Here is a 25,366-nt window from a genome sequence, read left to right as displayed (position 1 = left end):
ATTAAGATTAAATTAAATTAATAAAGCTATTTTTAAGGGGGGAAAAAAAAAAGAGGAGGCAGAAATAAAAGGAAAATGGTGACTCCACAAGAAAACGTACCTGCCAAGAGCTAATGGTCTGCCTTTGCCTCCTCTTGGGGGGACAGCCCAACATACTCATGTAGACACAACATGTCCGAGTAGGCTCCCAATACATGTTTGGAATGAAATACTTAATTGTATATCACGTTGGTACTGTTTATACCAACTCTTCCTTCTTAGACTTAGAATTCCTTCAAACTTAACAAAGGCATCCGAAGCTCCCTCCTCTGGTGTAAGAAATTAGAGATGCAAAAATGGGGTACATGAAATTTTGCTAATTACAAATTCTTGATGTCCTCCACTGATTTATAAAGGCTCCAGTGAAGTCCTGTATTGCTTATCATTGCTGCACACAATAATTCTTTAAATTTTACTTTTAAAGACGTCTTTACCTTTCCTTGTTTTCTTCCACGCCTCTGCAGACGCACTGGTTCATTACTGTTGAACTGTCCATAGACACGGCCTGGCTCAGGGCTTCTGTCTTAAAAAGCAAAACAACACAACATTTGTAACCTGGGCGCCTTTATGTACTAAACACACAAAGAGCTGTGTGAAAGAGATACAAGGCAAACGTGCCAAAGGCTGCTTTGCATCCCCCCAAATTCATTCTCCCCTTCTTGCATAGTTAATCGAGCTTTATTGGGGATGACATTTCTCAGGCATGTCTGCAGCCATGGCCAGGTGCCTTGAGTTCTCGCTGGAATGTGAGCGCAAGTGGCATGTGCCACTTCCCAATCTAGGTTTTAGGATTTCGGTATGCTGATCCGCCCTTCTCTCTGCTCAGAACCACGTCTGACCAGGCAGATGATGACAAGGCGCTCAGAGACGGCAGGTTAACAGGACGGAAGGACTGTTATGGAACTCACTGCATGGGACACAGCCGCCCCCTCATCTCAGAATGCTACCTGACAGAGAAATGTCTTTGTTCCTTAAGTCACTGTCTCACTGGGTCCTATTTTTATGACTAGCTAACCCCCATCCCAGCTGGGACTGTGATTAAATGTCCTCACGGGGGCCTTCGAAGGTTGGGTTCAGTTATTTGGAGCAATGTCTATGGGAACAGGTGAAGCCAAACCATTTTTGGTCACAACCTCGGTTGAACCACATGCAATTTCAAGAGATCCTGAAGCATAGTGGGGCCTCACTCAGTATGTGATGATATGGGGATGCTGCTAAGCATTTAACACCTTCAAGTGTGAAGACTCTCAAGGGCAAGGCCCCTGGCATAGATAGAATTAGGAATGCAGGGAGCATCCACAGGTATGAGTTGTGAGTTCTCCTTCACAAAATGACTGCTTAGAAGGGTGAAAACACCATCCAAATGCATATGATGCCTGAATTTAAGAATTCAAGTCTATGTGCTCAGAAGTTATAGAGATGTGAAAACCTTGTGTCTGATACTCCTTTTATCTACCTTTTTTGACAGACAAGTAAAACATATGGAATAAAAATAAATAATAAGGGGAACAAATGTTAAAATAAATTTAGTGGATTGAAATGCTAGTGATCAATGAAAGGGAGGGGTAACGGGTATGGTATATATGAATTTTTTTCTGTTTTCCTTTTATTTCTTTTTCTGAATTGATACAAATGTTCTAGGAAATGATCATGATGATGAATACACAACCATGTGATATTGTGAATTACTGATTATATATGTAGAATGGAATGATCATATGGTAAGAACGTTTGTGTTTGTTGTCATGTTTAAAAATAATTAAAAAAATTAATGATAAAAAAATGGGAAAAAATAAAAAGTTATAGTGACAGAGAGGCAGAGCTAGAGAGAAGAGGCCATTCCAGTGGCGTGGAGGGCTCCATCCACCGTCCCATGCCATGGGCATCTGTCCCAGGCTGAGTCTAAGGCATGACTCTGAGGTTCCCTCTGCAAAGCTCAGGTACCACATTCCTCACCAGTCAGGGTGGAGTTTTAGGATTAAAAGACGGATTCTGTTTGTAGACATGGCCCCAAACACACAGCAGCTGCTTCCTCTGGTGCTGGGAGACCTGACCCACACTGAAGGGTGGTGTGCTGGTCTCCACTGCAGTGCCTCCCGGAGGAGGGTGTTCAGGGTAATTTTGAGCACCCACAATCTTCCGGGCTGCTGTGGTCTTTAAAGCCCAGCTGTCCTGACTGCTGAGCATCACAAGCCTGCTTGACCACATCTCCAGCCCGGCCTCCTCCACCCGCACCACCTTGGATCTGACCTTCTCCCAAGCGAAAGCACCATTTGCATGGACACTTAGATCCAGGTGGGCAGACCCGTGCAATCCAAGCCATGCTTGGGGAGAACCCCCAGCACGGTCTCCAACTCTGCCCTTTTATTTAACTTGCAGGGAACACACCATGAGATATTTTTAGCATCTGGATCCCTGTCTGGGGCCAGCTGCTCTGGCTTCCATCAGAGCTAACTTCATCAGCTGAGGCACACATGCATTATTTGAGGAGGCCTGGAATAAGGCAAAAGTGAAGATGTGGATCCTGGAAGAACAAGGGAAGGGGCAGTGGGCGGTGCTGAGGCTTGAGTGCAGAGTCCCAGAGGCGGCCACTGTCTCTCCGCCACAAAGAGAGAGGGAAGAAACCCAGCAGCTGGGACCACTCGCCTCATCTCAGCCTCTACGATCTCCCAGTTGTAGCAAACTCTTCCACAGCATGGTCACTGCTGCAAAGGGATTTTACACTTACATCCCAAAATCATGCCAACAGGACTCTCTTCAAAGCCACCTTTCCCAAGCAGCGTGAGAGGTCAGAGCCCACCCTTGAGGGGCCAGCTAGCTAGTGCTGGGTCAGGGGGTTAGGTCTTTTCCTCCCAGTGTTGGGGAAGGTAGACGACCATCAGTAAACCATCACCTCCAGCCTTGTAGCTAAGAACAGAAGTTAGGGACCCACATCCCTGTACCCTAGCACTGAGGGATGCCCAAGGGCCAGGCACTGAATCTCATTTAACTCTCACATCAGCCTTAAGAGGCAGAAAACTGGGGCACAGAGAGGCTAAGACTTGGCAAAGGCCACACAGGTGGGAAACTCAGGACCTGAACCAGGCATTTGAGCCAGGAGCCTGTGTTCCCAATCACTACATTATAATATGTTTAGTAAAATGTGGTAACTGTTGAATGAATGATGGAACAAAGAAATGAAAAATAAAATGAATGATTTTGAAAGCAGTTTCAGGAATGGAGCTGTGGGGGACAGTGTCTTTATAAGGCCCTCAAGGGGTTAACATGAGCCTGATACCCTCCCCCCACCCAGCCATTCCAAGTGGGGGACATTCTCAGTCTCCCTTCAGGGCAGCCACTCGGCTGGAACACCCTGAACCTGAAGCTGTCAACTTCAGTAAAACAGAATGTCTTTGCTTCATACCTTTGTCAGTAACCACCATGGCCCCTGCTGACTCAGTGCCTCGTATTTACAGACAGAGGGCAGGAGCTCAGCACACAGAGGCCCAGCACACTCACCCAGGATGCCATAGAGAAGTCAGAATTACACCTACTTTACGGATGAAGCAACTGGAGCTCTGAGAAGTTATCAATCTGCTTTAGGTCATGGCACATAAATGAGGGCACTTCTCAAACTCCGAGCAGGCTGACCACAAAGCATGTGCTTTCCCCACCATGTGACACTCACCACTCGCTTGGGTTAAGCAGAAAATTATGAAGCTGAGATAAACACTGCTCCAACTCTGCAGGTGGAAAGTTCTTTATTAATCTAAGGTCACTCAGGACTTCGATTCCAGTCACTTCCTTGAAAGAGGAATTCTAATTCTCCCCAGCTAGAAACTGTGGCGTTGCCACTGACCTCTTCCTCTCAGCTGGCAGGATCATCATGGGCCAGAATTTACTGAGCATCGAGCTCCTGCAAGACACACTGTGTCCACTGGACACCAAGTCCTGTCAATTCTTCATTTAAAAATCTCTCTTCCCAGAGCCATCAAGCATGGGAAAGGATGTGAAACAACCAGGATTTTCACACACTGCTGCCAGCGGGAACATAAATTGGTCCGACCATTTTGGAAGACTGTGGAAATAGCTACTCAACTTGTATTTGCTCCCTGTACATATGCACACTGAGATGCACGTGCTAGAATGTTCTTAGAAGCACCATGCATAGCAGCCCCGTATTCATTTCCTATTGTCATTTATTACAACACAAATTTATTACCTGAGAGGTCTGGAGATCAAAAACCCAAAATGGGTCACAGGGCTATTTCTTCTGGTGGTTCTAGGGGAGAATCTGTTTCCTTGCCTTTTCAGCTTCTAGAGATAGCCTGTGTTCCTTGACTTATGCCCCTGCCTCCATCCCCAAAGCCAGCAGTGTAGCATCTCCAAACCTCTCTCGTTTCTCATCTCTGCTTCCATCCCCACATTTCCTTCCCTGAACCTGACCCTCCTCCCTCTCAAAGAACCTCAGGATTGCACTGGACTCACCTGGATAACCCAGGAGAATCTCCCCGTCTCAAGATCCTTAACTTAATCACACCTTCAAAGTCCCCTTTGCCACATAAGGTAACAACTCATCCTGCTCAGCCCCACGATGGAAACTACCCAAATGTTCATAAACTGTAGGATAAATGAAATAAATGGTGTTAATTCACCCCAAAGGGAATGGACGATTTACAACCACATGTAACAAGGATGACTCCCACAAGACACTGATAAGCCAAAGACACAAAACACAAAAGTACATGCTAAAAGAGTTCATCTGCATGAAGAACAGAAACAGGTGCAACTGTCTGAGCTGACAGCAGCCAGGATGGTGGCTTTATGGGGAGTAGCAGCTGGGAGAGTTTGGGAGACGGGTGCTGGTAAATTTCTCATCCTTAATCTGGGTGCTGCTTATACCGGTGAGCTCAGTTGGTGAAAATCCATGAAGCTGTACAGTTACGATCTGTGACATATCCCGTGGGGATGTTACACTTCAAGGAGAAGCTTTAAGAAATGTCTCTGCCTTTCTCCTCCCATTTCCACTCCAAAGGCCTGTGTCAGCTCACTTCTGGATGAAGCTGACCTCCTCCACACCCTATTCCCTGCCAACCACTGCCTGCCGGACTCACATGGAAGATTCCAGATGCTTGCCACATGGTGCCCTCCTCTTGGCTCCTTTGCTCCTGTCACCAACCTGACACGCCGACACACCCTGTGTGTGTCCTGTCACCCCCAGCCTGACATGCCCACAGTTAGCCTCATCTCCTAGGAGCCCCACACAAACACCCCACTGGGAACTACAACTTCTTTAGGGCTTGGAGCAGGTTTGGACCTATTTGCTACCATCACCGCATTCACTGCTAATAGTATGAGGGCCTTAATTGAATCTCCCCAGACTACAAATATCTCAAGAGCAGAAACCAGGACTTCCACTTTCAATTCTCCCCTCCTTCCTCCTCGTTCTCACTGCATGTGAACTGCTGATGTTAGGTTAAAATAAATACTACTAATAATAACTGCCAGCCTTTGTGAAGCACCTACAATTGTCACCTTCAGTGCTCCTCACACGTTATCTCATTTCTTCTCCCCACACCTTATGAAGTGGATGCTATCCCAAACCCTCTTTCGTACAGGAGTAAACTGAGGCACAGAAGAGCTCATTAACTTGCCCATGGTCCCAAAGCTCATCACAGGAAGAGCAATCAGAATCCAAAGCCCATGCTCTTAATCCAGACCCACTCTGCTTCCGCAATGCTCCCCACCTGAATCAGGGGTTAAACACATAGCCGGGGCTTAATAAACACTTGTGGCATGCTTAGTAACCTAAAAAAAAAAAAAAAAAGTCCATGTTTTTTTTTAAAGAAGCCTTTACCAGTACACAAATAACAACAAATCAAGTCTCTTCACCAAATAAATTTTCTCATCTACAGATCTCAAAACAGGACTCGCCCTCTGGAGAGGTTTGCAAAAGTGCCACGTGTTCCTTATTTTGCATCATGCTTGGCAGTCAGGGGGCTTTATAACCATTTATCAGCAAACAACAGTCAGCGTTTGTACTCTAGGCTTTTATCTGAGCAGGGGGAGAGTTGGATACATTTTTTTCTCACTGACTGGCAATCTCAGGGTCAGGGACAAGGTCCAAGCTGAAGGCTGATTAGACCCAAAGTCCCAGTCCACTTACCCTAGATGATCTCACGTCCCCAATTGCCAAGAAATATAGTGCAGAGCCCTCAGCTAAAAACAGGGCCACCACCCCCGAAGGCTGTGGTGGCCACTAAACTGAACCGGAGATGATGGCTGGGCAGCCGGGCCACCACAGAGGGATCAGGCAGTGGACCACATGCTGGTGGCCAGCTCAAGCCTGGGGCGCTCCCGTCCCCACGTGGTGCAGCAGCGCCAGAAGTGCCCGCTTGCTGTGGTTTTCAAGCATCCACTCGTCCTCACGCTTCCACCGAAGTTGTCAAAGCATTTATGTGGATACAGGTAGTAAGTGCCTGTGCTCCAGGAGACACACATGACTGAGAAGATGTACCCAAGGAAAAACCACCAAAGTGTCCATCAACAGGGGACAGGGTAAATAAGTGACTGCTGGGCCTGGAATACTTCACAGCAGTTAAAATAATAAGGGAGAACTAGATGCACTGTCATGGGAAAACAGATCAACTTGATACTATAAGAAAAAAAGCAAGAACAATACCGTAAGTATTATAATGTTTCTATTCAAAAACACACTATATATTCGTAGAGGTTACCGCAGCTGGTGCCTACCAGCTTGAGAGAGCTAACCTCTACCTCTCTTTCCAACGCTATGTTCAGTCATGTCATGTTGGCAGCTTGGAACTGGCCATCATGGTGGGAGTTTTTCACCCTGGAAATCGGCAAATGCTACAAATCATGCCCCTTCCCCAATCCACCGTTCCCAAGAACTGGGTGTCAACCATTTACCAACACACCATGATATATATGTCAATACATTTTAAAAGTTTAGAAGATTTATCCCAAATTATTTTTAAATGACTGCCTCTGAGGGACATGGGATTGGCTGGAGATTAAGGCAGGCTTCAGTTGCATCTGTGTCAGTTGCATTTTTACAAGAACAACAATAAAAGTGTGTATTTTGGAGTTACTGAAATCGTTTCAAAGTTTGTTTAAAAACACCAACTGTTACGGTACAATGTGATCAAAGCAATAATGGAGAGATGCACTTATGTCATCCTGAGGGAATCATGGAAGGCTTCTCAGAGGAGGTGATGCTTGGGCTGAGTTTGGGGAAGAATAAGAGCCTACCAGGCCAACAAGCAGGGGTCACTCTGGATAAAGGGCACAGCATAAGTAATGGCAAGGAGGAGCCAGCCATCACAGGAGCGGGGGTGGTGAGCAGAAGCAAGAGAGGGCTGGAATATGGGATCACATTTTAGTGGGCTGAGAACCTCAGAATTAAATGAGATAACTCTGTCCAATGTTTAGCCAATAACACCTACTTGGTTATAGTTATATATCTTTATTTTTATTTCTACTCCATCCTTCCTGGAATCTAGATTCTGTGGAGGTCACAAGGGGCTGTTACCACAAGCACTTAGAAATGGGGTCCCCAAAACCCTCCAAGAGTAATTCTGTGAGCTTGGCAGAGTCTCCCATGTTGTCCTAGTGCTCCTGCAGCACCGCCCCCTTGCCCCTAGCCCCACTGACGTGTGCACACATGCCTCCCCAAGTGGACTGGGTTTTATTCTCTGTAGCACCTTACCTCAGAGCACACTGACAATACTCACTGAACGGAAGAACAAATTCAGCTCATTGCATACCTCTGCACTCTCATGATAAATGAGACAGACCTGCTGCAGAGCTGACATCATGTCACTGAAGAAAGCTTCGTGGAGATCGGCCTCCCCAGAATCACAAAAAAAGGAGATTCCAAGAGGCATAAATGCATAATACCCACTCAAGCCCTTAAGGACCTTAGGCGCTGTATGGAGACAATGTCAAGATGCCCCAAGGGTGAAATGGAAATAGCAAACTAATGCCATTACCCTACTTGCTCCAGCAAGTATTTTGGATTCTACTCTCACCAGGCAGCCTTTGGCTTTGGCACTTGGTTCTCTACGTGGCTGAGCATGCCAAGGCAGCAGCAGTGAGCAGTTCCATTTCTCCCTGCAAACCTAAAGACAGACACTGTGGATGTGGCCTCCATCACATGCTCCCTTCAGAGCTGGAGGGCAGTGTGGAGGAGGAGTCAGCTCTCTGGGCCTCGTCACAAGTCTTCCCAATGGAAGATCAGATCCCAGAAGAGAGGGTTCAGCGAGGAGCCCACTGACAGCCATATCCTGGCCAGCTCCAGGCTGCCTGTCCTTAGGCAATAAGGGCCCCTTCTTTCCTGTCTGAGTCATATGCTGGGGGTCTTGGGTAAGTTATCATACTATAAGTTAATTCCAATATGACAAAAAAAATTGAAAAACCTTGCCTCACACAAAGCCACTAGCACCTCTCTGCCTCTCTCTAAGCCTCTGCAATAATGTTTATAGAGGATACTCAGTAAGTTTTCACTGATGATCGGAGCGTGTGCTTATCAACTTGCAGAGGACCTAGAGGTAGAGGGAGTGTGACACAGGTCAGAGCACACCGAGGTGTTCCGTCTGTGCTGCGTGCTGGACGATGGACGCTGACCAAGCACCGTCGGTCTGCGGGTGGGCACGCGGGCTGTTCAGGGGTCTGGGCACCACGTCCGTGCTATACTGTCATCACTGTCCTCCTCCTCATCACCATGGCAACACGGACGAAGCCTTCCTATATGGCAGGTGCCCTCCGAGGGCTTCAGTGCTTCATCGCATTTGACCCTCTCGGCGTCACTGTAAGCATCCTATAGGTGGAGTCATGTCCCCAGAAAAATACATACGTTCAAAACCTAACCGTCAGTCCCGTAAATATGACCTCACTTGGAAAAAGAGTCTTTGAAGATGTGATTAGCATAAATGAGGCAAAACTGCATTAATGTGGGCCCTGATCTAACAGGACTAGATGTTCTTATAAGAAGAGGAGATTTGGACACAAGACAGGCAGGCAGACACAGGAGAGGAGGCCGTGTGAAGACAGTGGCAAATGTGTATCTATAAGCCAAAGAATGCCAAGGATTGCCAGCAGTCACCAGAGGCAAGGAAGGGTTCTCCCCAGTAGGTGTCAGGTGGAGCGTGACCTTGGGCTGCTGGTCTCCAGAACCATGAGACAAGAGCCCAGGTGTGGTATTTTGTTATGGCCGCCCTGGAAATTTAAGATAGGTAAGGACTCTTATCTCCTTCTCACAGATGAGGAAACTGAGGCACAGGGCAGTTTAAGTGACTTGCACAGAACCACCGAGCTGGTGAGTAGAAGATCTAGGGTGTAAGCATACAAAACCAAGGGTGCTTATCCCACCAGTAGAAGTCCCAATGGGAGACGACAGCGGCTGTGAAAAAAGCCTTAGGAAAGGCCTCGTGCCAGTTTGTCCAATTGGAGATAAAACTGGGTTCCTTATCCACAGTGCCATGCAGAGAATGGTTTTCTGATGTGATCTTTCACCATCCATGACATTAATTTAAATGCATTTCATGGAACTCACACCCATGCTGGCTGATTCAGCATGAGAATGGTAGCTCAGTTGGCCTCTTAATCACTCCTTACCTGAAAGGCCAAATGCTTAAGTACAGCCTACTTTCTGCCTAAAGGATGTTTGAGAAATGCTTGCAAATAAGGTGAGCTCTCATAGGCACCTAATTATAAATAATCGTTCATGAAATTGCATGTACTAGCCACTCGGAGACAATTTAGAATACACTAAAATCTACGGGGGTCTGGTGAAGGGGTGGGAGGGTGGCCACATACCAAGGACATACTCTGTACCCTACATTAAGTCACACATGGGCCCTCTGGGATGCACACTGTTATCCATAGCGTAAAGAGAAGGAAACAATGCTAGCTTAAGCAGCTTGGCCAAGGACAATGGAGACTGACCAGTTGGGTCAGTCTGACTCTTGGGTCTAGGACTCCCACACTCCCAACATCCCGTAGGCTCTAGCACCTGGTAAATGCACAACCTGACTCCCCACAGAATAAAACTCTGGCTGGATCGCAGCTCCGTGTCTGCATGCCGACCACAAACACTGGCTGAGAAGGCCCCTGCAATGGAGAGGCCCAGTCACAGCCTTCTGACACTGGAAGCCAAATTCGGAAGTGAGCAGGGAAATCCTGCAGAGACCAAATTCCCCCTGGAAAGCCCCTCGGGACACCCAGCATGTCCCACTTCTCCCCAGGGCTGGAGCAGGCAGCTGCGTGTTGAGCCGCACTCTGGATAAAGTTGATGGTTGGTATGATAGGAAAATACAGACCCGTGACAGCCTCAAGCAGAGTGTACACCCACACCCACACCCAGCCCCACACTAGTCGGGGCATCTGAGATATGGGCCAGCTTAGGGGACCCACAAATTCACACACCCCTACCCCAATCTCTTGCCTTCTCCAGAACATACACTTAGAAAATAGGAAAGTACAACAGTGGGGTTAAATGGTTTCTTCTCATTCCTTTTTTCTAAGAGTTTCTAGTTTTGTTTGCATATATTAAATGGGTTTGATTCACGATACTGTAATTCTACGATAACATAATTTCATGAGATATTAAAACCCCTATACTGTAAAGCACTTACAGGGGAGACCAGCAGGTGAGGCCTTGGGTCTTAAATTAGACTGTAGGGACTGCAATCTCACCTCTGCCACTTAACTGCTCTGAGACCTTGGACTAGGGGCTTCTCAGAGCCTCAGCTTCCCCACCTGTAAAATGGGAGTTGTAATGGTGTCTACCTCATAGGACTTTTGTGGGGATTCAAGGAAACAGTGCAAGCGAGGAGGCCAGCGCAGTGACTGGCTAGTGTAAGGGTAAGTGCTGTGATTACTCCTCCCATTTACAAAAAAATATATGTGTGTGTATGTCATATGAGAAAGCAGAGATTTAACAACTTATCTGAATGAGTTCCAGAGTCAACATCGTGTTCAGTCCTGCAAGTGTTACAGAGTTGGAGGTGAGAGGGGAAACCTCTGCCGAAATGAATCACCCAGGGCAGCTGTGTTAAAGGAACCAGGAGACAGAATTTAAAGGCTTCAGGAGTTGAGATGCCGGCAGACAGGAGGATGAGAAGAAGGGGAGTAAAACTTCCAGAGAATATAAAAATATCCAGCAAGGAACCATTGCAGGCCCACCCAAAAGGCAAGACTGTACAGGCACAACAGAGAGCTTGGGAAACAATAAAGCAGCTTCCTTAGCCATAGTCACGAAGTGACTTCAGTGCCGGGAACGCTGGGTGAGCCTTAAGTGTTCCAACCCCTTCCTGCCGGCCCAGACTCGCAGGAGGCCTCAGCCATCCAGCTTTCCCCGACCCCACTCTCCCAGGGCCCCACCCACCCGACTCCAGGAGCCCAAACCTCGGTCTGCTCTGCAAGATCCACTCCAGGATTCCAGAGCCATGCACCTCCTCTCCGAGAGACACACACAAGAAAAGATGATAAGGAATGAGCGCTCTAGGAGCCAGCCAGCCAAGTCACGTGTCCAGCACAGCCTCCAGCTCTGCCGGCTGCTGAACCTTCACCTACTGCTCGGGTTGAGGAGAATTAGCCGGGGAGGAGAAAAACCAGGGAGGCATTTCTTACACCAGGATGGGCCCTCTATCACTCAGCACACTTGCACACGCCAAGAGCAAGACCTCACCTTCCACAAAACCCATGTGGAGATTTGCAGGAGGCAGGGAGATGAGGGGAAGGAGGACCCTTGCATTTGGTTACAATCATCCTTCTGTATCCAGGGAGGGGCGGACAATGGAAATGGGCAAATGCTTCCGGAGGCAAACCTGACACTTGAGCCTGGGAGCAGCTGTTTCCCACTGTCCCCTCCCAAGGGCTGGCAGGAGAATGAGACCACAGACCAATGCAAATTTGGGGCACAGGCCCCCAAAGCGATGGGCATCAGCTGTGACAGACGTTTGCCCTCGTGTCATTACTGCGGCCATAGAGGGACATTCACAGCAGCCTGGAGGTGGTGGTGGTAAGTTCCTGCTGACCGCAGGAAGGGAGCAGCCACAGCCACTACCCAGAAGCCCCCGCTGCTGACCCAGCACCAAGAAAACTGTCTTTGCCCAGCAGGGCGGGTGGGCCAGGGACTGTGACTGAGTCAGAATTTCCGTGACAGAGTCAGAATGTCAGAGGCAGGAGGACCCAACAAGTTCAGAGCCCACAGGTGTCCTGACACTGGGCATCCAAATCATCCGAGCACAAAGTCACACTCAGCCCAGCAGAATCAGAATCTCCAAGGGTGGGCCTGGGAATGTGCATTTTAAAGATCCCACCCAGGCGAGTCTGGGGCAGCCAGCCCAGCCCTGGGTTGCTCTGGAAACTGGATCAGTTTGGCCTGCTGGGTTTACCTATGAGACATTGTAGGCTTTACAGTTGTTGCTGGTTCACTCATTCACAATTCATTATTCATTCATTCACTCATTCATTCCAGGAGCACTGACCCAGGATCTCCAATGTGCCTGGCTCCAGGAAGAGTTCTTGCCCTACAGGGATGCCGAATGCCCTAGGCAGCGGTGTTCACCCGGGAGCTTCTCAGAAATGCCGAGCCCCAGGCTCTCCCACATGTGGTTCATTTGGGTTCTAAGGGACTCAGAATCCAGAGGGAAAAAAACGAAAGCAACGCCTGAGAAGAGAGAAATCTGGCAACTGATAACTAAGGAGGAAATTCCAACAGAGGAGCTATGTCTGAGGAAGATGAGGGCAGCTTCATGGCACAAAGGACGGAAAGATTTGCACTTGCCCGGCACCGGCTCTGTGTCAGCCCCCTGACACCTGTGGACTGTTCATACCCACCACAACTCCACAAGGTGGTTATCATCACCCCCCTTTGACAGGTGAGAACAGTGAGACTCGGAGTGCAGTGAGCGTGCCCGAGGTTGTAATGCCAACAATGGTGGAGCTGGGACTTGAACCCTGGCCATCTGAGCAACTCCTCCTGAGTCCCAGGCTCAGCAAACAGCACCTCTATCCACCCAGCTTTTAAATCCAGAAACCTGAGAGGTGTCCTTGACCCTCATCTCTCCTTACCCACTAGGCCCAGTCAGTTACTAAGGCCTGACCTTTCCCCCAGCTGCCCCTTCTCTCCAATCCCAGTATTAACAGTCTCCATAAACTGACCCACAGTATTTAAAATGCAAATCCAATCAGCCAGGCCACTCCCTCTGCAAGGGTTTCCCACAGTTCTGACGGCACAAATCTTCCTCCCAGGGTTGCCTCAAGACCTTCCCACAGGTTGTCCCCTCTGTCTGAATGCTGCCCCCTCAGTTCAGAGAGGCCTTCAGTGACCTCCTGGGACTAACTTGGGCCTCAACTTCCCCTGGAAGGCAAGGTCACAGAGAGGGGCAGCTCTGCCACAGTGGGTGTCGGCAGGGGGTGGGGCGTGGGGGGTAGTTGCCGTGACTGACCATGGGCTGTGCAGCTGCTCTGAGGCCCGAGTATGGAGGGGAAAGGCCAGGCTGTCAGAGGCTAGGCAAACGGTCTGGGGCCGGATCGGGAAGGGAAAACTGTAACTCCACAGACAGCCACGTCAATGGTAAGCCCAGGGCCCTCAACCGTGGAGGCTCTCTGAATGAAGCAGGAGAGAGTCACATTCAAATTCTCACTCACAGACTTCTCGTGGAATAGTCTCTTTCTCTCATCTCTTCAAAATGCAACCTGGCAACAGCGAATGAATTTAAAATCTGCAGGCCTGATAACCCCGCAATTCCAAGTGTAGGTATTCTGTTCCACAAACATGAATACAAAAATGCATATCAAGATTAGTCATTGCAGCTTCCTTTTAGAGTAGCAAAGGAGAGAAAACAACCTAACTTGGACAACTGGAAATAAATGAAGGCCCACCAGTCCACAGTCGCTTTTCCCAAGACCTTGGGGCAAGACGTGTTTCAGCGTTCATCATTTGTTCGCATTTTAGAAATATGAAGTATTACAATATGCTGTGTAAACCTCCAGCAGGCAGTACCCATAATCAAATCATAAATGTTTCTGCAGTTACACGCGTTATTATTTCTGCCAAATACCATAAATAATCTCCTATTAACTCAGGTGGCCATCAAATGAGTTTGCACCAATTTTTTTTTTAATTGTGATTTCCTTGATTCTGTAATTGTGGATAAGGAGTGAAGACCTGTGCTCAGATGATGGAATAACAAAAAAAAAAAAAAAAAAACAGTGATGCTGGCAAAATTTACCGCGCTCCCACGTGTGCGGGCTGTGGTGGAGGTGTGTCATCCTTACTGACTCACCGTGCCCCGTGGGCACCCACGCGCTTTGCCAGTTTATCACATCCAAACGCCCTTCACCATTGCCACTGCCAGCATCAGCCGCGCCCCGACGTGCGCCAGGCCCTGCTTTGAGAGCTCCACGCTAATCACCTCACTGAATCCTCACAACATCCCAGACAGATGGTGCTGCTACTGCTCTCAGCTCTCCAGATTTAGCCCCAATGTACCCTCCATTGTCCACTTCACATGTAGGCCTAGAAATCAAGCATGGCCTTCTACTGTTAGAGCCCCAGGACTCAGGGCCAGAGACGATCTCAAGCCCAAAGCACCCCCCAGAGCACCACAGCCCATTCAGCTTGCCTCAGCTGGACCTCTCCGGGCTGCCCCGGGCCAGCTACACAACCGGTTTAATTTATTGTTGAGGATCAGCCCAGGGTGTGGGTATAGGGTGATGTGCCCGGGCAAACAGAGACAGGTTCACCTCCTGGCTGGATCCCCTCCAATCTATCCAGTAGCGCCAACCACCATCACCATTTCCTTAGTTGCATGTACACCGGGCCACCAGGCAGGCTCCTCACCTATCTAAATTTGGGACATTACAGGGAGTCTGAGTAGAACGCACTCTGGAAGCACCAGAGAGATGCACCCTACTTCAAGCATCAGCAGAATTAAGGAAAACCTCCCTCCTTCCCGAGTGCCAGTGCTCTCTGCAAGGTAAGGATCATGCCAGGGGCTGGTCACAGCTGGTACTCACACACCCCAGGGTGTGAGAGCGAAATGGGTGAGGGTGAGAAGGAGCACACAGGAGCAGTCGCTGCTGCCAGCACCTGGAGCAGGGACGAGCTCCCCAGCAGGGAAAACACAGCCTTTCACTGGGCCTCCTTCCTCACCTGCTCCTCCAGCCTGCCTTGCCCTCTGGCTTTGTTTCATCTCCCTAACCTTCCTTCAAGGACTCTAGAAAAAGGCTGGCATGCATTTTTTCCCCCAACATATACTTCAACAAAATAGTTTACAATTTATCTAAAATTCATGTCTTAAGTGCACAACTCAATAATATTTTTTATGTATTTATACCCCATGTAATCACCCACCCAAATGAAAGTATAGAACATTTCCAGCCCCTAGAAGGCTCCCTGATGCCCCCTTCTAGTAAATGTCCTCCAAGAGTAACTGCTGTCTTGACTTCTAGCAGCATAGATCAGTTTTGCCTGTTTTGAAATATATATATAAATAGAATCATACAGAATGGATTCTTTGCACCTGGCGTTTTTCACTCATCATATCAGTGAGATTTATCCATATTGTCGGGTATGACATTAGTTTGTTATTTGTCATTGCTGAGTGGTATTCCATAATTTACTTATCCATTTGGTCATGATGAATGAAACTGCTATGAACACTCACAAGTTTTTGGTGTGCATACACACTCATTTCTCTTGGGAGCATAACTAGGAGTGGAATTCCTGCAGCATAACTAGGCATGTGTTGCATTTCGGTACGTACTGCCAAACAATTTTCCAAAGTGGTTCTACCAATTCATATTCCCATAGCAATTTAGAGTTACACTGCGCCACATCTTCACCAATACTTTTATGGTCAGTCTTTTAAATTTCAGCCATTTTGGTAGGTACATAATGGAATCCCATTCTGGTTACAATTTGCAATTTTTTGGTGACTTCAAAGGGTAAGTACCTTTTTATATGTTCATTGGTCACTTAAATATCCTCTTTGGTGATATGTAGGCTCAAGACTTTTGTCTTTTTTAAAAATTGAGTTGTTTGGTTTTTTTGTTTGCTTCTTTGTTTTGGTTTGTAGACGTTCTTTATATATTCTAGATATGAGTCCTTTGTTGGACATAAGTATTTCAAATATCTTTTTATACTTCAGCTTACCTTTTCATGCTCTTGATGGTGTTTTTTTGGATGAAGAGTTTTTTGTTTTAATGAACTTCAGTTTATGAACCTTTGCCTTTATGGTAGTGTTTTTCTGTCTTAAGAAATCTGTGCCTGGGTCCAACTCCCTGCAGATATTCTTCTCTATTATATTCTAGAAGCTCTATTGATTTGTCTTTTCATTTAAGTTCTTATTTCATCTAGAATTATTTTGGGGTATGGTGTGAGTTAGGTGTGGCTGGTGTGTGCTTTTAGGGTAAAATTTTGTCAGCTGTGACTTTAAACCAAACATACAAGAAAGACCAATCTCTGTAACCCCCAGGGGAAGATACAACATCCCAGACACCCCAGTCCTTTACCTACTAAGCTCTCCAGAAGCATCTGACTCACCTTGCCTCATATAGCCCAAGAGAATCAAATACATTCATCTGTATTGTTTGAGACAGGTGCTGGACACAAACTTATAAACAAAGGGCTCCATCTTATATAAAGTTTCCATTCCACACTTTCCATAAGACAATTTTGATAATTGCACGTGGGTCAAAGTCCTCTTTACTTGCAAAATGATTTAGTAGAACTATGCATGGGGTCAATGTAAGGCAGCACCTGGCCACCAGACCTGAGTGCCCACTAAGTGTACCTACAGGCTGGGAGGTGGGGAGGCTGCAAAGGATGAGCAGACTCAGTCTTCACTATCATGGTGCCTGCAGCCTGAGGACAAGAGCAATCAAAAATGAGGGAATGGAAAATAAATAGAGAGAAGAGCTCAGGAAAGGCCTCCCTTGTAAATCTGAGCCAAGACCTAAATATGGAAAGGAGCTGGCCCTGAGAAAAAGAGTAAAGGCATTCTGGATTAGAGGAATGACCTATACAAAAGCACTGAAAAAGGAAAGGACTTAGTATATTGCTGGGACATCCATGTGACCAATGAGCATTACACAGAGGGGCCGAGTGTGAACGTGAAGGAAAGAAAAAGGTTGATTTTTTTTTTTCTAAGCAGAATGAGAAGTCATTGGCACATTCTGCTAAAACTCAGTTATCTTCTCTTGTGTATGTGTGTGTATGGGGGTGGGGGGGGGGTGGTGTTGCAAGGGCCAGGAAACAAACTCTGGTCTCCCACATGGTAGGCAAATATTCTACCACTGAGCCACCCATGCATCCTCATTCTTGAACGTGGACCATAAAAGTCTCTATGAGGCTAAATGGCATTCAGCCAGCTGGTCTGTTTGGAAATTCTTTTATTACACTGCACTTCAGGCAGGCAAAGAACTACAAAAATCCCTCTTGGCCTTGACTATGCAGGCAGACACACACAAACACACACACACACCTGCCCCCTTCCAACATACCCAGGCCCTCACTCAACTGGCCCCTCTGGTGCTTCCTCAAAGTAAGAACTCTTATCCCTATCTCTGACTCTGGATGGAATGGAGTCTGTGCTATAGTCATCTTACTTGCATTCATGTGACTATTTGATTAATATCTGTTTCCTGAATGAGGCTGTCTGTTGACTCCAGGAGGACAGAGTTTGAGCCTATCTTGGCCGCTGAGACCTCAGCACCTAACATAAGCCCTGGCCCAGGGCAAGTGCTCAATACATACATTTTTAAGTATTTCTTAATGTAAGAGTTCAAACACATACAAAAGTAAAAAGAATATAATGGACTCCCATGAACCCATCACATAACATCAACTCATTCCCAATCTTATTTCTTCTATACTCCACCCAATGAAGCAAATCCCAGTGGTCATGTCACTAAATACATACTTATTGAATGAATGAGTGAGTGAGTAGGTTCTGAATTCTTGCTCACTGATTTTTCTGTTACTATTGGACGGGCAGGGAAAAAGTTGAAGAGGGAGCCACTTCAATTAGTCAATTTTACCAGCAAGACAAAATTTGATAAAATTTCAGGAGATGAGAATAAAACTATTGGCTAAAATGATCTTCCTTTTCCCATGTTTATTGGATTGTAACTCTTCAGACAATATTCAGCAAGAAGTGGTTGTGAAGCAAGAGAAGGTCACCTGTTACAATCTCCTTCAAATAAAATCTTGAAAGAGCACATTTCTTTACATAAAGCAAGACATGTGGCCTTTCAGAGAAAAACAAAGAACATCTTGGAAATGAGTATTACTGCTTGCTCCCTCTGAGCTACATTACACCAATTTTATCTATTTTAACATTCGTGGCAAATTTTTCTAAATGAGCATGGTCTTTTTGGAATCCCATTACTTTTCTATATGCACTGGACATAACTCTCATGGATTGCGAAACTCCCAGTGAGTGACATTTGGCATCAGACGGGGTTGTTTAATGCCATATACCAGTCAAGACCCCAACTGTATGAATGAGAATAACGTAAACTACTAAAATGCAATCGTATTCAGTGATGTCTTTTTTTGTTGTTATAAAATATAGTTATCTGCATTCTCAACTTTTTTCGTAAGTACAAGGGAAAAAAATAAAGCTCTCTTTAAACCTCTGACCTAGAAATGAGCCCCATTTCGGAGTGTATCCTTCCACAAGCGTGTGTGTACATGTGCGTGTAGCGGCACGGTTAGGAATCCAGGCTGTGGAAATATGGGCGGGTCCAAATCCAGCTCTGCCACCTGCTACCTACATGGCCTCAGGCAGGTTGCTTCTCCCCTGGAAGCCCATTTCTTCTTCATAAAATGGGACTAATAAGACTGCCTGATAGGGTGAGAGTGAGGCTTAAATGAGACAAAATGTGTGGAGCCCCAAGCCCAGGTCCTGTGCACGGTGAGTATTCAATTAATGCAGCTGCTGCTATCTGTATTTCCAAAGAAGAGTGGCGAAAGAACTCCTGGCAAGTTCTGTTGGGGAGTCTCTTGGGCACCTCACAAAAAGTGAGTATACCTGTCCCCCACCCTCCCCACAACAAAGAACCAGAGTCAGGGAATTGGGGGGGTGGATGGAGTGCCTGGAGGAAGCTCACAGCCTCGGTGGCCTCTGAGTCACAGCCCAGCCCCTCCCGCCACATCCCTTTGTTCTCTGGGGATTGGCTTGTGACTCACTCATGGCTCTAGTCCTGGGCTGGGCCCATGTGACCCCGGGCTGGACTGCCTCACCCACAGAGTCACTAAAGAAACCCCAGTTGCGGACACTCCTTCCCCCTCCTCTTCCAGGCCCTGTCCTGGAAGTCTGCTCCTACAGCACCTGACTCCAGCCTGCTGTGGGCTTGGGGATAGTTTACCCTCCCACTGGTACTTCTTTTTATCTATGCCTGTTTTTTTCACCATGTGCTCCATTTTCATTTGACTTCAACCTAAAAAGGAAAAGTCCAGGAGAATCACTGTAGGTGTCTGCACCCATCTGTGCCTTGCACTCACTCTGTGTTTTGAACTGCTCTGAGGACGTTCTGCACATTAGTCTTCAAATAAACTCCCTGAGGTGGGGTATGGTTATTCTCAACCTCATTTTACAGACAAAGATGCTGAGGTCAGATAACAGTACCAGCATCTGCACCCAGGCAGCCTGGATTTTCATATCACTTTTCCAATTGTGACAAAGAGATCATGCTTCTCTGCCTGATCTATACATTTTTTTGTCCTAAACAATGCCTGGATTAAGTCTTTAGCGTCTTTCCTTGCTCAGGACTATAAGGGCAAGTAAAAAGAGGGGTTGGAGGGAGGTCCCACTGGATTGGATTTGTCTAGACTCATTCTGGGCAGTGAGAAATCCAACTTCGCCTGGATCAGCAAAAAACGGGACCTGCTGGAAAGGTATTGGGGCAGCTCAAATACCCAATGACTGGATCCAAATACTCAACGTGCCCAAATCTCTCTTCCACTGTCCCTGCACCAGACCCTACTGCCCCATCTTTACTGCTCTTGACCCAGAAGACACAGAGCATCTTCTCTACTGTTTCTGAGCAAGGTAGGATAATCCCAGGGAAGCCCATGGCCTAGGCTGGCTGGTCCTGTACTCAGTCCAAGATCGGTCACCACAGCCAGGGAGTGAGGACCAACGATGTGCCTAGCCAGGGTCAGGACACTGGGGACTCCTTCCAGAGGAGAGGGAGGGAGGGCAGGGCAAATCCCTGGCAGAGACATTCACTATGGTGTAATCCCTAACAGGAAAAAGTCGGAAGCTGCACAGAAGAATAGAGCAAAACAAGATGAAATTGAATTGTTACAATCACTCAGTGGAACATTACTATTGCTATTTAAAAAGCAATAGTCACGAAGACTATGTAGCAACTTAATAAATAAAAAAAGGCTTATGCCGGAATGTCTACTAGGAAAAGACAGGGCACAAAAATATATAAACACATTATAATTCACAGGTAAGAAAAATGCAGACAAGAAGAATTACATCATAAGGGAAGAAGCATTGATGGTTTTTTAATCTCTATTTTCCAAACTTTCATTTATTTGTTCAACAAATATTCATTGCGTGCATCCTCTGTGACAGGTGAGTAACCTGGGATATGGCAGAGTGAAATGGAAGAAACCCCCTGCCCTCATGGAACTTATAATGTGGGGGAGTGAAACAGACAACAAACGATAATTACGCAAAACACTCCCTCTACAGATAGCAATAAGGAGTAAAGAAGAAAAGTAAAGCAGGGACGGGAGGAGAGGAGTGCCAGGGTGACAGCTTAGATATGAAGGCCAGGAAGATGATATTTAAGCAGAGGCTGAAGGAAGTGAGAGTGCAGGCTGCAGAGATGTGGAGTTAAGAGCATTGCAAGCAAGAGGAACAGTGAGTGCAAAGGCCCTGAGACGTCTGGTTAGAGAAGCAACATTGTGCCCATGGGGCTGCCGTGGCGTGATGAGGGGCACGGGGACGGGAGTCACAGAGGGATGGGGCCAGATCACATAGGGGCTTGCAGGCCACGATACCGCCTTCGGCTTTTGCCACTTAGCAAAACGGGAGCCATTCGAGAGTTTTCAGCAGAGGAGTGACCATCGGCCCAAGTCTTTGGAAGGTTCCCTCTGACTTCAGAACTGATAACAAGCCAAAAGCAGGCAAAGATAGACGTTGGGAGAGCAGCGAAGAGAAGCCCTAGTAAACAATGGAGTCACCACAAACTGAGCTGTAGGAAGCGGGGGGCGGGGGGGGGGGGGGGAGACTAGGCAGCCTGGAGACCTGATGAAGGAAGGGTTTCAAAGGAGAAAAGACGAGCAACTGCCTCAGACGCTGCCAATGGCCAGGTAGGATGGACCACAGAATGGGCCACACGACAGTCACCGGAGACCTTAGCAAGAGATTTCAGGGAGCAGGGAGGGGGACCCAAGCCTGACAGGAAGGACAGGCTCGAAAGAGCATGGGAGATCTTAGTTCAAGTGCCTGGGAAGATGGGACACTCAGACGGAGTGCGCCTCCCAAAAGCAGCCAGCTAACTTGCAAAACAAGAAAAGGGTCCTGCTTGGAGAAACTGGCAAGTAGAAGCTCCTGCATTACTACAAGGATACTGGTCTGAACTGTAACCCGTGGAAACTCTGAAATCTGTTCTATAACTAATTGTCGCACTATGCTTTGAGATTATTGGGGGTTTTTTGTACACAGTTATTTTTTACAATGAAAAAAAAAAAAGAATTTTGATCTGGGCTTCAAGACACCCATGGAGGCTACTGAGGGAACCTACATTGACAAGAAATGTCCCTTCACTGGAAACATCTCCATCCGAGGGTGAGTCCTGTCCGGCTGGTGACCAAGACGACAACGCAGAGGTCGCCATCGGTGGCGGCCGGGACCACTTCCACCACACGCGCAGGCGCCAGCGCTTCTAGAGGCGCCGTAAGAACGAGTCGGAGCACCTGTCCCCCTCTTCAGGGACGTCCAGATGGGCGACATCGTCACCACGGGCGGCTGCCGGCCCCGAGCCAGACCATGCGCCACAACGTGCTGGAGGCCGCGCAGGCTGCCGGCACCCAGAAGCCGGTTCTGAGACGGGACACTGCCTGCCCCCAGCGGAAAAGAACTATGCCACCGAAATGAAAGAATGAGGCAGGGGATGGGGGTGGGGGGGGGAGATGGGAGGCAAGACGCTGGAGTCAGCAAGTCCAGACAATTTTCTTAAGAAATGTTGCTCCAAGCTGAAGAAGAGAAATGGGATCATCACTGGAAAAGTGGAGTGAAGAGGGAGCTTTTGTTTGTACAGTTGTTTTTTTTTTTAAGATTTAGCTTTTATTCAAAATTAAATAAGCAAAGGCAAAATTTTAAAGAAACTTTTACCAATGACTTACACAAAAGAAAGCTAATAAGCACAGTCACGAGTTTGCAACAAATAATTACGAAAGTATCTAGAGCAGCATCAATACAAACCATGGTGACATAACTGCTCTCTGAATAAGGCATAACATTTGCACCAAGACCAGAATTTTTAAAAGACAAACTTTGAAAGCTTAGTTTTAAAATAAGCTTCTTCTAATCCCCCAAATCCTCAGTGGGTTTATACTACGTAATTCTCTTTAAAACAAATACATCATGTCAAACTACAAAATACGTAGATGGGCAGTTAATTGTATAGCTTTTTAAATGGGGAGAAATAACAGCATGTTTCTTTGCTGCTGGGTAGACTATGTTCTTGAATGTTTAAATGACTTTCAAAATAAAAACTATCGTTTTGGGGTGATGAAAATGCTCTGGAATTAAAGAGTAGTGATAGTTGTCCAACCTTATGAATATAATGAAGAAATTGAACTACAATTTTAAAAGGTGGATTTTATGATATGTGAATTACATCTCAATAAAAATTAAAATAAAATAAAAACTGCCAAAGGGGAGTCCTGAGGCCTGACCCACAGGTGTGTGGTCGCTTGCAACTTGGGAGGTGGGGGTGAGATGTCCCCATTGCAGCTGAGATACAATCACTGTACTAGCACACACAGCCCACTGCAATGAAACCGGCCACTAACCATACACCCATTAGATGGAGGTAAATGACTCTGTTTACATAGGGCCACAAACTCACAGGTTCCTGGTTTAAAAGCAAAATGTAAGAAAAACTAATGCAGCTCAGAGCAAGAAAATCTGCCCCATACCTCCAGTTGTCAACACATGCTCTCCCCTTGTGATTGTGCGGGGAACCAGAGATGGGCTTATTTTGCGATCACGGGAGAGGGGCTTCTTCCTGAAATTTCCTCCAATTTGTAACATCACACTCCTGTGTCAACCACTTCTCGTTTCCTTTCTTCTGAATACCTTCAAATAGTATTTTACTCAGTCACCCAAAGAACTGACTTTTCCATCAGAAACACCCCCTAAGGATCTATACTTGCTGGAAATTTCAAGTCATCAGAAAACTAAAATAAAAATAAACAAAACAAAACACCAAACCCACAAATTCAGCAATCCAGGAAGAATAACAGCTGTTGCCTATTGATCAAAGCAGTCATAGTGAATACATTTGTTTTCAAAATGCAACTTCAAGTCAAACAAGTGGAAATTAATTTTGTACCCATTTTTTGGCTAATTTTCTCAATACATATCAACTAATGCCTGATTCAGATATTAAATTATACACTATTCCTTAATAACTACAGAAATTAGGTATGTGACCCATGTTTATTCCAAGAACTCTTTACAGGGCTCAGCTTTTCTGAGCCTTTCTGCGTTCAAATCCTGCCCCTTCTCCCACACCGCCCTACTGGCAGTGTGACCCTGGCCAAGTCACCTCTTTGTGTCTCAGTTTTTCCATCTGCAAAATGGCTATAACCCCCACTCATTCGGGTTGCTGTGAAGATTAAATGAAATAATCCCTGTAAGACACATAGTAAACTATCTAGCACAGAATTTTGCAAACAGTAAGTTTTGACCCCTAGTGAAACAAATTTAATGGCTCTCACAAGTATCATTTTTCAAAACAAGCCATGAAATAGACTAAAACAGAAAAGAATTATCACAGGACAGTGGACAATAATAGGATAAGTATAGTTTCACAAACTATTGTTTGTTTCAAATACACATACACCAGTTAACATCCAGATTTACTTTTTAGAATGAATCACAGTAAAAAACAAGTGTGAAATGCCACTGGACCCAACTACGTATGCTCAATAAAATTTAGTATTATCATCATCACTCTTATGTTAACTTGCTTCATTCCATCTATTACGATATTATATAATAATACAGCACTGCTAACATTTGTAGCAAAACTCCCACTCACTTATTGCAGTGCTATTTAAAAGTCACTGTACCTCTCCAAATTAACCTGTTGACTCTCTGCTAAGGGACTCAGGTGGTCACAGATATTTTCTAAGTCACAATGCTGGCCAAGGATTAGTGAGGCTCTGCCTAGCCCAGAACACATGAAATGTAACTGATTTGTTAAGAAAACCACTGGAGCTTGCAAGACTGTACAGGGCTTTTGTAAAATTACAGCCATACTGGAGAGAAGCAGTACCCAGCTCCTAGTTGGGAGATGTGTCACGGAGAGGTTACACAAGGTCAGCTCGGCTGCACCTTCTGAGACTGGGTAAGAGCTGAAGCGCCAAACAGCTCTGTAACATGCTTCCTTATTTTGGAGATGGGTTATATCACTGTGTTTTTCCCCTAACTTTCCATGAGCACACATCGACACGTGTGCACACACACCGCTCACTAAAGAGTGGAAATAAAATTCCTACAAACTGCCTGTCCTAACAGCCTAGGTAAAGGGAACCCACTAAGCAGAGACAGATTTTGAGGATCTCAAAAAAAAAAAAGTCTACTGCATACAACTGTTTCCCCACTAGAAACAAACTAAAAACACAGTCCTAATCAATGCTTTCTGAAGCTGTTGTTTTTGAAACAATAGTAATAAATAACCCCAAACTTACACACATACATTTAACACTGCTTTTGTTTAAAATGGCAGTTACTCCCCACAGCTGAGAGTAAGCTAAGTTGTAAGCGGGTTTGAAGTTTCAAAGTGTAGTTTTCCAAGTTGTTTCATAAGTTCGTAAAATGACGTTCCTAGTGATACAGATTTGGTGTTTTGCTTTTTATTTCTTCTTCCCTGAGGAAAAAAAAAACTCTACTTGTGCCAAAGCATTACACCTGGAACACATAAATGCGTTAGGGGTGCAAACTAACCTTGTAATACGTGATGCTATGCCTTTCTTATTTTTATTCCATTCGTCAAACTACAATACCAATAAATTCTGGGAAAAGAGACAAAAATTGTTTTAGTGGAAGACTCTTTTCCT

General features: G+C 46.3%; 1 protein-coding gene across 6 annotated transcripts in view; it reads right to left on the bottom strand.

The window, feature by feature from the left end:
• ARHGEF3 (Rho guanine nucleotide exchange factor 3) overlaps nt 1-25,366 on the bottom strand; it is a 390,935-nt gene that overhangs the window by 353,033 nt on the left and 12,536 nt on the right. For 3 of the 6 annotated variants that reach the window (XM_077128939.1, XM_077128938.1, XM_077128936.1), the window contains exon 2: nt 474-562. The exons of 1 other annotated variant lie outside the window; for it this stretch is intronic. In XM_077128939.1, coding sequence (XP_076985054.1) covers nt 474-562 — 89 coding nt within the window. Of the gene's footprint in view, nt 1-473; nt 563-11,445; nt 11,570-25,366 lie in introns of those variants that run through there. 2 more of the 6 variants (XM_077128937.1, XM_077128935.1) reach the window with 1 other exon arrangement.

This window comes from Tamandua tetradactyla, chromosome 15 (assembly GCF_023851605.1).
Source record: "Tamandua tetradactyla isolate mTamTet1 chromosome 15, mTamTet1.pri, whole genome shotgun sequence".
Classification (NCBI taxonomy): Eukaryota; Metazoa; Chordata; class Mammalia; order Pilosa; family Myrmecophagidae; genus Tamandua; species Tamandua tetradactyla.
This window is presented reverse-complemented; position numbering and strand designations above follow the sequence as displayed.